Source organism: Dermacentor variabilis, chromosome 8 (genome assembly GCF_050947875.1).
Source record: "Dermacentor variabilis isolate Ectoservices chromosome 8, ASM5094787v1, whole genome shotgun sequence".
NCBI classification, from domain to species: domain Eukaryota; kingdom Metazoa; phylum Arthropoda; class Arachnida; order Ixodida; family Ixodidae; genus Dermacentor; species Dermacentor variabilis.
This window is the reverse complement of record NC_134575.1, coordinates 85,749,751-85,765,663: the sequence shown is the minus strand read 5'-3', so window position 1 is coordinate 85,765,663 and position 15,913 is coordinate 85,749,751. Positions and strand designations below refer to the sequence as shown.

At 44.2% G+C, this 15,913-nt stretch overlaps 1 protein-coding gene across 1 annotated transcript; it reads left to right on the top strand.

The window, feature by feature from the left end:
• The first annotated feature begins 374 nt into the window (after positions 1 to 374).
• On the top strand, positions 375 to 15,881 carry LOC142590386 (uncharacterized). The gene is made up of 3 exons (XM_075702471.1): positions 375 to 523; positions 1,380 to 1,657; positions 15,159 to 15,881. The coding sequence occupies exons 2-3, from the start codon at positions 1,518 to 1,520 to the stop codon at positions 15,331 to 15,333; spliced, it is 315 nt and encodes a 104-aa protein (XP_075558586.1). The 5' UTR covers positions 375 to 523; positions 1,380 to 1,517; the 3' UTR covers positions 15,334 to 15,881.
• Positions 15,882 to 15,913: the final 32 nt, after the last annotated feature.

The following is a 15,913-nucleotide window of genomic DNA, read 5'->3' as shown; positions in this document are numbered from 1 at the left end:
TTGCAGCGTTTCCCACTTGAACTTGGCCAATATTGTGTTAATCACATCAACGGTGCTGGGATGGGCATTGCCGTGGAGCAAGATGACCCCATTTGTCAATCTTCCACGTCATTTGTTCTTGATTGCGACACGCAGCCGATCCGGCATTTCACAATATCGGAAACAATTGGTAGTCTCTCCAAGTTTAGCAAACTTGATCAGTAATGGCCCCTGGCGATCGAAAAAAAGTCAGCACCGTTCCGGCGGAAATGACGGCCTTTGCTTTCTTTGGGGGTGGTGAATTCGAATGTTTACACTGTAAGCATTGCCATTGTGTTTCAGGCTCGTCATAGTGGCACCATGATTCGTCCCCGGTTACAATTGCAGACAAGAAGTCGTCACCCTCCTTGTGATGCCACATCCCATGAGTCAAGGCAGTGCCGAACTTCTCCGTCTTCTGGCGGTGGTTCAAAACCTTGGGCATCCAATTTGCACACAAGAGCCGATAACCGAGATGTTCATGAATTATGGTGTAAACCGAACCGTGAGTGATGTTCACATGCTCTGCCAGTTCGTCTATGCTTATCCTCCATTCTTGTCTAATCAGCTCATCAAACTTTGCGATTGCGTTGGGTGTGATCACACGGTGGCTTTAGCCCGGTCTTAGATTGCCTTTGCAACTTTCACATCCTTCTTTGAACCGGTTGCTCCAACGCTTCACAGTGACCAATGAAATGCAATGTTCAACGTATACGGCAGCCATACGGTGGCTAATTTCTTTTTGGAAAACACCTTCAGCTGTTGAAAACCTCACGACACCACGCTGTTGAAGTTTTGGAGCTTTCTTTTGGAGATTTTTTGCCTGTGCAGCTGGATGTTCAGTTGTGCCCGAGTGAGCTTGATATGCTTGACATGCCCACTCGTAGTGAATGTTGCTGACAGACAGCTGCCGATTCAAATTGCATGGTTTGTTTTTTTCTGCGAGGTTTATGCAAAATCATCAGCTGTATAAGTTCTTTAGGTGAAGCACAAGAATGTCCGGAGTCACTTATGTCAGTTATTAAATAATGTTTCTACTAATTTGGTTAAAGTTTGGAGTTCGTGCCCAGTGCTGCTGCTATTATTATTTAGCACGATATTGCGATATATAAAGTTGCAGACGTATGTCAGATCAATTAGTACAGCAAAGGATTCAGTTTACATTTCTGTTGTTTAATCGTGATTCAAAGTTGTCGCCTCTCACATAGTTCACAACCATGTCATCACTACGGTTGTTGCTAGAGCACATTTCAGTTTAGTTTGTTGTTTTTTCTCTTGTGAGTTTGTATGCTCTGGAACGTTGTCATGGCAGAACTGACAGTCAAAAGTCACTAACCAGGTGCGTGTTCTTCATCGTGCAGGACGTCTTCGTTAGTGATGGCGCATTACCAAGCCCTGGGCGCTTGTGCATTCGGTCCTGGAAATTCCATGGTGGAGGCTGCTAGTTCATTGAAGCAGCAAGAAAGCACTTATCAGCGTCTTCACTCCTTGACGACTCCATGCTGCCGAAGCCACCAACCAGTCACTTCAGCATGACAGCATCAACAAGCTACAATGTACATGAGTCATTGCAACCGTTCATCTCGTGTGATACAGTAGAACCATCTATGACACCAAACACCTGCTCTTCATTGTGCAGGTTAGTTGTTTAGTCCTCACATCACTTCATGCCATGCTCACTGCTACGATACTGTGGTTCGGCCATGCCTGCAACAGTGCATTGGTGTTATTGTCGTCCCACATGTTTGCTCTGTAGAGCTAAAGCATCTGCCGTGTGTCATGTGTCTGATGTCTTGTCCATTGTGCCCAGGATTGTCGAGGAACAGTCAATTCGGAGTGCCGCAAGAAGATACTGGCCATGTTGAGGGTCTGGTTTTTGCATAGTTAGACGGAGAAGGATGACAGAATTTTGCTTCCAACATAATTACAGCGGGCCTCATACTAGCTTTGTGACCACAGACCACACTGCAGAATTTGACTGGACTGTCCTACTAAATCCACCGCACAGTCTGAGTTTGGCACCTTCAGACTTCCGTCTCATTTGTGCCCACAAGACATGGACTACTCGTTGAACAAGGCTGTTATCTCGGGTTTAAGAAAGTTTAGTAGCCTTTTTTTGTCCTGGTTTTTATGAGCACTGCATACAAGCCCTTAGAACTGACAGACGGGCTAGTTGGTAATGATTTATTATGAGTACGATAGCACAAGACAAGACGAAGACAAAGAAGTAAACAGCGTGGATGCTAATTCACAACTGTTGCGAGTTAGCACCCGTCCTGTGTACTTCCTTCATCCTGCCTTGCGCTACCATACTTGCAATGAATACATGCCTTTGTTCATCTCTGGCATAAGTGCAGGACGAATAGTGGTGATTGGATGGGAAAATGATTGTGCAGCTGAAACCTTGCTTGATTATTATATGTTTTGTAGTTTTGATGGGCGAAAATAGGAGGCATTAATTTTGAAACTCCCACATTTCTGCTATGCAAAGAAACATTGCCCAATGCTAGTTGCGAGAATTCGCCACCATGACTGGTGGCAAGCGTGTGTAGCAGGCTGCGAATCGACATGTGACTATGGTGGCTCTGCATATCATAACATTTGAGTACAGTAAAACTCCGTTAATTCGGCCCCTGTTAATTCACAAATTCGGTTAATTTGGACGCGCCGTCTGGTCCCATCAAACATGTACATAACCCTATGGCACGAAACTCCCGTTAATTCGGACAGTTCCCGGAGCTCAGAGGCACATGAGGCATATAGGATTGGGTGGCACTAGGGGGTGGCACAGGCCGCCATTGGAATCTGAACCTGGCAACGTTTAACGTTAGAACGCTATCTAGTGAGGCGAGTCTAGCAGTATTATTGGAGGAATTAGAGGGTAGTAAATGGGATATAATAGGGCTCAGTGAGGTTAGGAGGACAAAAGAAGCATATACAGTGCTAAAAAGCGGGCATGTACTGTGTTACCGGGGCTTAGCGGAGAGGCGAGAACTAGGAGTCGGTTTCCTGATTAATAAGGAAATAGCTGGTAACATACAGGAATTCTATAGCATTAACGAGAGGGTGGCAGGTCTTGTTGTGAAACTTAATAAGAGGTACAAATTGAAGGTGGTACAAGTCTATGCCCCTACATGCAGTCATGATGACCAGGAAGTCGAAAGCTTTTATGAAGACGTGGAATCGGCGATGGGTAAAGTCAAAACAAAATACACTATACTGATGGGCGACTTCAATGCCAGGGTAGGCAAGAAGCAGGCTGGAGACAAGTCAGTGGGGGAATATGGCATAGGCTCTAGGAATAGCAGAGGAGAATTATTAGTAGAGTTTGCAGAACAGAATAATATGCGGATAATGAACACCTTTTTCCGCAAGCGGGTTAGTCGAAAGTGGACGTGGAGGAGCCCGAATGGTGAGACTAGAAATGAAATCGACTTCATACTCTGCGCGAACCCTGGCATCATACAAGATGTAGACGTACTCGGCAAGGTACGCTGCAGTGACCATAGGATGGTAAGAACTCGAATTAGCCTAGACTTGAGGAGGGAACGGAAGAAACTGGTACACAAGAAGCCAATCAATGAATTAGCGGTAAGAGGGAAACTAGAGGAATTCCGGATCAAGCTACAGAACAGGTATTCGGCTTTAACTCAGGAAGAGGACCTTAGTGTTGAAGCAATGAACGACTATCTCATGGGAACCATTAAGGAGTGCGCAATAGAAGTCGGTGGTAACTCCGTTAGACAGGAAACCAGTAAGCTATCGCAGGAGACGAAAGATCTGATCAAGAAACGCCAATGTATGAAAGCCTCTAACCCTACAGCTAGAATAGAACTGGCAGAACTTTCTAAGTTAATCAACAAGCGTAAGACAGCGGACATCAGGAACTATAATATGGATAGAATTGAACAGGCTCTCAGGAACGGAGGAAGCCTAAAAACAGTGAAGAAGAAACTAGGAATAGGCAAGAATCAGATGTGTGCGTTAAGAGACAAAGCCGGCAATATCGTTACTAATATGGATGAGATAGTTCAAGTGGCTGAGGAGTTCTATAGAGATTTATACAGTACCAGTGGCACCCACGACGATAGTGGAAGAGAATAGCCTAGAGGAATTCGAAATCCCACAGGTAACGCCAGAAGAAGTAAAGAAAGCCTTAGGAGCTATGCAAAGGGGGAAGGCAGCCGGGGAGGATCAGGTAACAGCAGATTTCTTGAAGGATGGTGGTCAGATTGTTCTAGAGAAACTGGCCACCCTGTATACGCAATGCCTCATAACCTCGAGCGTACCGGAATCTTGGAAGAACGCTAACATAATCCTAATCCATAAGAAAGGGGACGCCAAAGACTTGAAAAATTATAGACCGATCAGCTTACTGTCCGTTGCCTACAAAGTATTTACTAAGGTAATCGCAAATAGAATCAGGAACACCTTAGACTTCTGTCAACCAAAGGACCAGGCAGGATTCCGTAAAGGCTACTCAACAATAGACCATATTCACACTATCAATCAAGTGATAGAGAAATGTGCAGAATATAACCAACCGTTATATATAGCTTTCATTGATTACGAGAAAGCGTTTGATTCAGTCGAAACCTCAGCAGTCATGGAGGCATTACGGAATCAGGGTGTAGATGAGCCATATGTAAAGATACTGGAAGATATCTATAGCGGCTCCACAGCCACCGTAGTCCTCCACAAAGAAAGCAACAAAATCCCTATAAAGAAAGGCGTCAGACAGGGAGATACGATATCTCCAATGCTATTCACAGCATGTTTACAGGAGGTATTCAGAGGCCTGGAGTGGGAAGAATTGGGGATAAAAGTTGATGGAGAATACCTTAGCAACTTGCGATTCGCTGATGATATTGCCTTGCTTAGTAACTCAGGAGACCAATTGCAATGCATGCTCACTGACCTGGAGAGGCAAAGCAGAAGGGTGGGTCTGAAAATTAATCTGCAGAAAACTAAAGTAATGTTTAACAGGCTCGGAAGAGAACAGCAGTTTACGATAGGTAGCGAAGCACTGGAAGGGGTAAGGGACTACATCTACTTAGGGCAGGTAGTGACCACGGATCCGGATCATGAGACTGAAATAACCAGAAGAATAAGAATGGGCTGGGGTGCGTTTGGCAGGCATTCTCAAATCATGAACAGCAGGTTGCCACTATCCCTCAAAAGGAAAGTGTATAACAGCTGTGTGTTACCAGTACTCACATATGGGGCAGAAACCTGGAGACTTACGAAAAGGGTTCTGCTGAAATTGAGGACGACGCAACGAGCTATGGAAAGAAGAATGATGGGTGTGACGTTAAGGGATAAGAAAAGAGCAGATTGGGTGAGGCAACAAACGCGGGTAAACGACATCTTAGTTGAAATCAAGAAAAAGAAATGGGCATGGGCCGGACATGTAATGAGGAGGGAAGATAACCGATGGTCACTAAGGGTTACGGACTGGATTCCAAGGGAAGGGATGCGTAGCAGGGGGCGGCAGAAAGTTAGGTGGGCGGATGACATTAAGACGTTTGCAGGGACAACATGGCCACAATTAGTACATGACCGGGGTAGTTGGAGAAGTATGGGAGAGGCCTTTGCCCTGCAGTGGGCGTAACTAGGCTGATGATGATGATGATGAGGGGGTGTCTCCAATTAGCGTGCGCCGATCTCAAAGGCCATGTTTGCATGTGCTGGGAGTGCCGAAAGGCCGGAAATACGTCAAGGGCTGCCATGATTATTTTATTGCTACATAATAGAGAAACGTGCGTCTCAAAAGACATGGCGGCAATGATGTACTTCTGGCTTTTGCAGGCGCTTTTGGCGCTGTTCTCTGACAACAGGAAGAGACTGCGAACGGCAGCACACCTGAAACTTGAAGAAGCGTTGTTAAGGTGGATTGCCGATTCGTGCGACGCACAGCTACCTTTGAGTGGCCCCCTTATCTGTGCGCAGGCCGAAAAGTATGCGCTGAAGCTCAGCGTCGAAGGCTTCATGGCATTGGAAGGCTGGCCCGACCGATTCAAGAAAAGAAAGGGGCTGTGAATGAAGGCATTGTTGAAGATTGGAGGGCCGGATTACCCGCACGCCTAGCCGATTATAATGCCTGCGACATTTTTCACGCTGATGAGACGGCCCTCTTCGACAAAGCCCTGCCGGATAAAACCATCACATTTAAGGGGGAGCCTTGCGTTGGCGGAAAACGAAGAAAGAACAGAATAACAGTTTTGCTGGCTGCCAACATGACTGGCACGGAGCGGCTACCGCTGTTGATAATCGGCAAAGCAGGAAAGCCGACATGCTTCAAAAGCATGAAAAACTTCCCATAGACTATCGCTCGAGTCGAAAAGGCGTGGATGACCTCAGCGATGTTTCAGGCCTGGCTGCTCGAACTGGGCCGCCGCTTTTGGGCATAATTGCGCAAAGTGCTAATTGTTCTAGATAACTGTAGTGCGCACAATAATGTGTCGGGGCTGACAAACATACAACTGCTTTTTTTGTCGCCTAACACAATGGCTTCCCTGTGGCCTCTGGATCAGGGAATCATTCAGTATGTGAAAGGCCGATACAGGAGTCAAATGCTTGAGCGCATGTTGCTCTGTATGGGGGCAAAGAAAAAATATGATGTGACTCTTCTCAGTGCAGTGCACATAATGGAGCATGTGTGGAGCAACACGCCGCTCGCATTAATTGCGAACTGCTTCCGACACGGCGGCTTTGTCCATGACGGTGATTCTTTGGAAGCCGGGGATGCGGGTGTTAACCAAAACACCGAGGAAGATGACAGTCGCTTCGACAGACTTCTGCCTCCGGACGTCCCACTGGACGAATACATCCACATTGATAGTGACGTTTCTGTTGCCGGTCGCCTCAGCGACAACAAAATACTAGATGTACTAGGCAACAAAGAGCCCCCGACTCTGATAGGAAAAATGCGGCTGTCATGGATGCGTGTGAAGTGCCACGCCGCACTGCTAAAGAGGCCGATGACGGCCTTAAAGTTTCGGAGAACATCTGTGTCGTTTCTCCCGACAGTCAGCACGGACTGCACCACCTACAACAACTCTGAAGAACTGTGCTTTCCGCGAAAATTTCTCGCATGCAACAAACAACAATAACCAGTTATTTCATGAAGTAAAGGTATTTTGATGTTTTAGGCATTTTTTGAGTTATTATTGTTGAAACCTCGTTAATTCAACATTCGGTTAATTCTGACATTTTCTCCGGTCCCGCGAAATCCGAATTAACAAGGTTTTAGTGTAATTGAAGAGGAGAATGCACTCATTCTTCCTCTGGAGGAAGACTGCCGCTCGGCCCACAAGGCATGCTCAAGTTGGAGCCTCAGCTGGCTGTCGTAGCTTTTTCGTGCCGCTCTGTTTTGGCATACACAATGTGTTGTTGCTGTTGAGTATAGTACTTTAATGTAAACCATGTGCGGAACATAGTGAAAGTAAAGGTTGCAAAAAGGGAACAACGACAAGATGGAAGACAGGATGAGTGCTTGCTCACAACTGAAAGTACGTTATGGAGATCATGTGACGTATATACATCCGTTAAAATTACACCCAGAAGATAACAAAATTTGTGACACTCTTAGCCTAAAAAAGTCATGGAGTACTAAATTAAAAAGAGCATGTGTGTATGCAGAATTACAGCAAATTCCCAAACAAATATTGTATCTTTTTGTCCGAAACCGTAATGGAAGGTTGGCTGAGGTTTTTAGCTTGAAAAAAAAAATATTGTTGTTCACTAATGACTGAAGCATACCAGTTCATACTTGGCATAGTTAAGTCACCCACTTTATGACATTTCACTTGATATTCCTGACATCACAGCACTTAAAAACCGCAACAATCCTCAAATGAGCGTACTGTACTTATTAGTGATCACTAGTCACTAGAGCCGATAATTGGGCTATATTGTTCTGTTAATTGCTCATTTAATGAAACTCATTTGCACCATTGGCAGTGTGTTTGTTTGGAGGCTACAGATGGCATAGCAGGAAATGTGAATCGTATTCACTTAATGGTGGTCGAAGCCTACCAATACTTAGTGACCATCATTGAATCACTATTTGACGTTTCGCTTCATATCTGTGGTGGCATTGAATGTAAATATCCTTTTAACCAAGCATAATTACTAATAATCACTGGTCACTTTGCTCTTCAATGCAGCTATACAGTATGTTTTAGTTTATCATTAACATAAATTTAAAAAATCACCAGCAGCATTTACCGCAATTCTACTTAAGCTAGATTGCTCTCAGAGGCGGACATTATTTACATAAGAAATCAAAGTGAACATTTGACTAATTAACAAATCTTCACTGAATAACTTTTTAAAAAGTTACTTTATGGCCCGAGTTACAACTTACGAATTGTAGCCCTAGACATCCAAAGTCATATCCACTTAGAACAAATTCCGAGGATGGCGCCAGTTTTGAAATATGCATTCCCAAAGTTTGCAATGAAATTCATTGATTGGTGTTCCAGTGATGTCTGAGCTTCAGTGCATAAAAAGGTATTTTGGTAAACAAAGTAACTGCAAAAACAGAGCATTCTTGCCATAAGTTGGGCTGCACTTGTCTCATAACTAATGCTAGGGTCAAAATTCGTTTCAAGTGGATGTGCTTTGTGAAATCACTAGCTTCAATACATGCATTGCAGTACGTTCACCAAAGTAATTTGTTTGAAAGCTTATTAGTGAAATTGTTATTTAGTCAATTATGTGTATTGATTTTCAATCTATCTGATGTCCGCCTCAAGTAATGTAGCCCAATACGTAGATTTGTGCTATATGCCATGGTGATTTTTTAAATTCCGTTAACATTAAAACAAAGAATCCGGCATAACCATCTGAATGCTCATTTATTGAGGTTTTGATTGGTTGCTATGCTTGCATGGTGTATTTATGGCTACTGGTGCCACATTTCTTACTCCTAATTACTACTAGTGCTTCAAGTATATTACTTGGTAATCATTACACAGTTATATTCACAATTGTCTGCTCCCGTGTGCTGGTGAGGCTTGACTTGCTTATGTTGAGCACGATGGTATATTCCAAGAATATCGGTTACGCCTCATACCCAGTGTTTAGTGTTTCCCCTCCATGTAAATGCTGCTGTAACCTTTGAGATTCAAACAAGCCTCGTCGTTTTTTTAATCCCGTCTTGGTGAGTAGTCAAGAATTCCAGATGTCAATTTTCTTAAGGGAGCCCTGAAACGCTTTTTGACCACAGTAAGAAAATGTGGCTGATCTGTCATACAGGCAGCTGCGAACATGTGAGCCAAACATTACTACACTGCGTGCAGCAGTGAAGTTACAATATACTACCAAACGCAGCGAAAGATCACTTGCTCTCACTTCCGCAATGTCGTCATGCAGCGTCATCGAAAGTAGCTGACCCACCAACGCCAAGGGCTGATTTCGTGATCGCGATAGCATTCTAGTAATGCATAATTGCTCATTTTGAGTGAAATAAATGAAAAATACATGTCTGCCATCTCAAAAACGGAGGAAAATTGTGTCTTCTTTGCACTGCGCGTAGCTGCACCTGGCACACGTGGCCTCCAAGATTGCACGTGTTTGATTCCCTAAATGCTAAAAATAACCTAAATAAATGTGACGGGAACCCGCACCACCAGAGGTGTGGCAGGTTGAAAGCCAATTAAAAGAAAAGCGAATGGAAGTCGAAAACCGAAAGATACATTTTATTTAAAAAGTCAATTGTATATAAAATATTACCGAGGTACAGCTGAAGTGAGACAGTGGAAAGTAAGAAGGGTTAAATTAATAGTAGATGGTAGTATTTTGAAAATGGGCCGAGCTGAATTGGCATGTGATGTCTCGGCAATTCTGCTATTGTATATTATTGACGATGTGAAGTATGATTAAAGAAAAACAAAGGAAAGAGAGAGGAAAAAATGACTAAAAGTAAAAGTTAAAATATGTTCGGAGTTCTGGTGCCATGAACAGTATCAAGGACGGGTTCGGCATGGTGGAGAACAGGATAATGAGGCCTCTTGATTGTAGAGACGAAGATGTGGGCTGGAAAGCTGTAGAGCTGGGAAAGGTTTGATTATACAGAAAACAGGAATACAAATAAAGAAAAGCAATGGAACAGGTGCGTGGGTCAGAGGAAGTGATAAGATAGTTGAGGCAGGTGTAATGAACAAGAGAGGTTGTGTGAGGGAGAAGGAGTGCAGTGTGGTTGGTGATGAGTCAGGCAGTCCGTCTGTTTGGTCCTCGGAGGCAACCTCCACCATTGTTGGCTGTACCATAGGAGCCAACAGAATGAACACTGACAAAAAAAAGCAAGGAAAGAAAAAAAAGGGGAGGGAGCTGCATGAATTCGGGCGTTGTGTGTTGATGAATACGCAGGAAATGTGAAAGATGACATTTCACGATATGGTCGAATTAATAGTGTTCTCTTCCTCCTGTCTGTTAGTATTGATTCATGTTAAGTAGGGGTTATTGCAGTGAAGTGATTGTCTTTTATAAGACTAGCAATCTGGTTGGTTATTGGGCAATCACTGAAGTAGTGCGGAATATCTGTGCATGCCATACCACATGCATGCTTGCTGTGAGGATTAGTGATAAAATGTTGAGCAGGCATGAGCTGTAAGTAGATGGGCTGTTGCTTTTTTTTTTTTTGGGTGGGGAAGGGATGCTATGGGTGTTTGTCTGGGTTCTCCCACATCCAGGTTACAGACCATTCAGCATGGGACGTGGCATGCATTTTTGATCTAACTGAAGTTAATGATCCTAAAATTGTACAGGAAATACTGTACAATGTCGCAGAGCTTGCAATAGTGTCTGGAAGCTCGTTACCAACAGCACCCTTATGTGCGGGGACATGAAATAGGGTTAGATGTCTCATAGGTGTTAGATACAAAAGAAGTTGCTCAATATCCTGAATGTAGGTGTTCATTGTGGTGAGACTGGCTGAGGCAGTGAGCAGTGATAAACAGTCCGTGAAAATGTGTAGAGGAATGGTATGTTGGGGATGCAAATGAGAGCTTCTAATAATTCGATGGTTTCGGTTGAGTAGGAACTGGTAGCACCATGGATTTTGTACCGACCTATTTGTTTAAGATGTCCCTGTGGTGTAAAAAGGATATTGGCTGAGCGTAAAGTGTAGGAGCTGTCTGTATAGGAATGGTAAACAGGGAGGGTTCTAATGGTATGAATCTGGTTTAGTTGGAGGCAGTGGAACTTAAAATGATGCTTGTGGCTGAGCTGAAAGGTCCAGGGACCAATGGAGTATTGAATGTTTGAGGGGCTGTAGGTGGTGGGGCCATGCAATGTTAGGACTTTGAGGGCAAATAGCGAAATATGCTGGCTTAAGAGACAAAGCCGACAATATCATTACTAATATGGATGAGATAGTTCAAGTAGCTGAGGAGTTCTATAGTGATTTATACAGTACCAGTGCCACCCACGACGATAATGGAAAAGGAAATAGTGCAGAGGAATTTGAAATCCCACAAATAAGGCCGGAAGAAGTAAAGAAAGCCTTGGGAGCTATAAAAGGGACAAGGCAGCTGGGGAGGATCAGGTAACAGCAGATTTGTTGAAGGGTGGTGGGGCAGATTGTTCTAAAAAAACTGGCCACCCTGTATACGCAATGCCTCATGACCTCGAGCCTACCGGAATCTTGGAAGAACGCTAACATAATCCTAATCCATAAAAAAGGGGACACCAAAGACTTGAAAACATATAGATTGATCAGCTTACTGTCCGTTGCCTACAAAGTGTTTACTAAGGTAATCGCAAATAGAATCAGGAACACCTTAGACTTCTGTCAACCATAGGACCAAGCAGGATTCCGTAAAGGCTACTCAACAATAGACCATATTCGCACTATCAATCAGGTGATAGAGAAATGTGCGGAATATAACCAACCCTTATATATAGCTTTCATTGATTACGAGAAAGCGTTTGATTCTGTCGAAACCTCAGCAGTCATGGAGGCATTGAGGAATCAGGGTGTAGACGAGCCGTATGTAAAAATACTGAAAGATATCTATAGCGGCTTCACAGCCACCGTAGTCCTCCATAAAGAAAGCAAGAAAATCCCAATAAAGAAAGGCGTCAGGCAGGGAGATACGATCTCTCCAATACTATTCGCAGCGTGTTTACAGGAGGCATTCAAAGACCAAGATTGGAAAGAATTGGGGATAAGAGTTAATGGAGAATACCTTGGTAACTTGCGATTCGCTGATGATATTGCCTTGCTTAGTCCAGGGGACCAACTGCAATGCATGCTCACTGACCTGGAGAGGCAAAGCAGAAGGGTGGGTCTAAAAATTAATCTGCAGAAAACTAAAGTAATGTTTAACAGTCTCGGAAGAGAACAGCAGTTTATGATAGGTAACGAGGCACTGGAAGTGGTAAGGGAATACATCTACTTAGGAGAGGTAGTGACTGCGGATCCAGATCATGAGACTGAAATAATAAAAAAAATAAGAATGGGCTGGGGTGCATTTGGCAGACATTCTCAGATCATGAGCAGCAGGTTGCCATTATCCCTCAAGAGAAAAGTGTATAACAGCTGTGTCTTACCAGTACTCACGTACGGGGCAGAAACCTGGAGGCCTACGAAAAGGGTTCTACCTAAATTGAGGACGACGCAACGAGCTATGGAAAGAAGAATAAAGGGTGTAATGTTAAGGGATAAGAAAAGAGCAGATTGGGTGAGGGAACAAACGCGAGTTAATGACATCTTAGTTGAAATCAAGAAAAAGAAATGGGCATGGGCATGTAAAAAGGAGGGAAGATAACTGATAATCATTAAGGGTTATGGACTGGATTCCAAGAGAAGGTAAGCGTAGCAGGGGGCGGCAGAAAGTTAGGTGGGCGGATGAGATTGAGAAGTTTGCAGGGACATGGCCACAATTAGTACATGACTAGGGTAGTTGGAAAAGTATGGGAGAGGCCTTTGCCCTGCAGTGGGCATAACCAGGCTGATGATGATGGTGATGATGATGATGATGGAAATATGAGCATTGAGATGATCCAGTTCAATAGAAATTGGTAACTTATTAGCTGAAATTTGTAAAGATAATGTTCATGTAGTGTGAAACGAGCCGGTAATCACGAGAAGGAGTGTTCTTTGGATAGAAGTTATTTTCATTTTTAATTGCAGTTAGGAAAGTAGGCCTCCAAGCAGAAAATGCATGAGTTACAGAAGGGAGAAGGACCTTACTATAAATTAGGCGGATATCTGCTGATAAGAAGGAGTAGTGCATCTTGAGAAAGAGACTGAGGCAACAGGAGAATTGGATTGGATTCTGGGGTTTTACGTGCCGAAAGCACGGTTTGGTTATGAGGTACTCTATAGTGGGGGCTCCCGGATGAATTTCGACAACCAGGGGATCTTTAATGTGCCCCCGCCGCACGGGTCATGGGCAGTTTTGCATTTTGCCCCCATCGAAATGGTGGGATACGATCCCGCAACCTAGTGCTTAGCAGCGCAACACTATAGCCGCCAAGCGGGTGACGTGAGAGGAGAATATGTCCGATTCTTTTCGGAGGTACAATTTAGGTGGTCATTAAACATGAGGTCGGTATCGAAAATAGTGCCATGAATTCTAATTTTAGGCTGGAATTTGAGGGTGGTGTTATTAACGCAGACAACGGGTTGTCAGTTTTGTAAGGCAGAAGTAGCATGCTGCTTAGCGTAGTCTGCAGCGACCGCTACGAGGTGCCACAATGAGCCATTTCGCTGCTGCGATGGTCAGCTTTTTGGCGAGGCTTTGCCCTCTTAGTTTCTCTGCTGTGTAGCTTCCAGAGTGCAAGCAGGGACGAAAGAAGAGAAGAAAGCCGGGTATTGAAACGACTGCACTTGTGGTTGAAGTATTTGAAAAAAATTTTGTCGCGTGAGATTTGGGGGACAACATCGTTTAATAGGGACTTCAGTTAGAAAAGTGTTTCAGGGCCCCTTTAATGATGTCATGCTGACATCTCTTCCCACTTATTTGCCCAAGCTGCTCTCTGCTTTGTCACTTTCACAAAAAGAAATACAGCCTGCAAAAGTGGTCATTAGTTACATGGAATTATGCGAAGTTTCTATGCGTGAATCCAATCTAAAAAATTTGGTGTCAAGGCCCTTTAAAATTGATTAGGAAAACCTGTGGATGCCAATTTCAGTTTTTCATAACATTGACATGAATTTCACTATAAGCCGGCACATTAGGCTAAGCTAATTTTGGATGTTCTAAGTGCCTGGAAGTGTACTTCAAACATTTTTCCTCAGGTAAAAAAAAAATAAAAAAAACGCTTGTACAAGAAGAGCCTAAATGCTGCAGCTTAAACTGTCTGCATGCCACTTAGTGGCACTTTTTCCACTCTCGATTGTAACCACCAGACATTGCTATTCTATTATGCCATAAATTTATTGGAAGTTGTACTTGGTAATCTGCTATCACAGCTCTTTTTCTCTGCTGCAACAGTCCACTGCAGTTCTTAGTTCCAACTTAGTTACTAGTTCTAGTGGCAAGTCTCATATCATTGACTGAATGCCACGAGGCTGTGGCCTTTGCCGGCAAACAGTGAGAAAAGGAAAGGCGTGTGTAACTTCAAGGTGCAACAATTTCTTGCCATGGTGCAATAAAGTTAGACCCTAAACAACCTGTGGGCCTCTTGTGCCAGCAGCAGTGCTGTAACATACTGCCGTATGAGCAGAGGAAGTTTTCATATGACTTGCTACGATTTATCACCTGCAAACTCGGCACTTATCTCGAGGTTTGATTAGATGCCCAGCTTCTGAGCTGATGGGCACTGGTGTTCTAGGACGTGGCAGTAGTGCATGCACTTCTCTGCATGTGGATGGCCATGGATGAATTCTGGCTGGATGTATCAGGCTAAACCACGTGTTCATACTGGTGAAGAGCTGTTCCCATTCAAAATGTCATTTTCGTGGGACGCTTGCTAGATGGTGTTTTTTTTTTACTAAATTATTTAATTTAGTGTCAAGCTAGAACAGCCATAATGCCTCTTGGTTCCCTATTTTACTGGTTAATACTGTCTACCTTTGTAAAGAAAAGTGAGAACAGGAGGGCACAGATTTTGGTGCTTTGTAGTTTAAAAAAATCACTGCGCTGTGCACAAAACTGACGGTTTTCATGTTTCTTTTTAACTTACAGGTTGACCGTCAAAACAGAGTGGGCAGGTGTCACAGAGTGCGTGCCCGCGTCCCTCTGGAGAGGGCCGCCATTGCTGTCACAGCCGCAACGCCACTTGCACAGCGATGGGGAAGAGGGCTCCCCATTGTTACCGAGTTCGCCACACTGGTGGGTCATGTGGGTCGCCGGAGCGTGACGAGGGACGAGGTGACTCGGCGAGCGGGCAGAGGGGTTTGGAAGATGGAGCAGCGTGGTCGTGCGCCGAGAGACAGCTGAAGATGCGGTCGGCAGGCTGAAATCTCCAGGCCGAATTCTTCGCCGGTTGATGGACAGACGGTGCAAGTCTGTCAAGATCTTTGGCAGTGAGGTACCAGCAGCCTGACGCTCTTCAGATCGGGATATCAGCAAGCATGCCACAGATAAGCCTCGTGTTCCAGCCCCTTCTCAGAACTTTCCGCCGGACTCTTTCTTTTTTTTTTTTTGCGTTTCATCTTTCATCTAATTATTAGTCGCGTGTTAATTCTTGTATGTTCCGCTAGCGTTGTGTTTGCCGAGTTTATTGTCGCGTGTATTTTTCGTTTGTGTCACATATTTTTTTTTATTTCGCGAGTGTTAGTAGTTCCCACGTGGTGGGCTTTGCGTCGTGTCAGGGCGTGGATTGTGTCTGACCTGCACGCCTTCCGCGAAGCTTGGCACCGTCCGGCGATAGTTTGTACATTCTTTTTTTTTTCATTCTGTCTCGGGCATGATATTACTTTATTAAATTGAGTGTACGT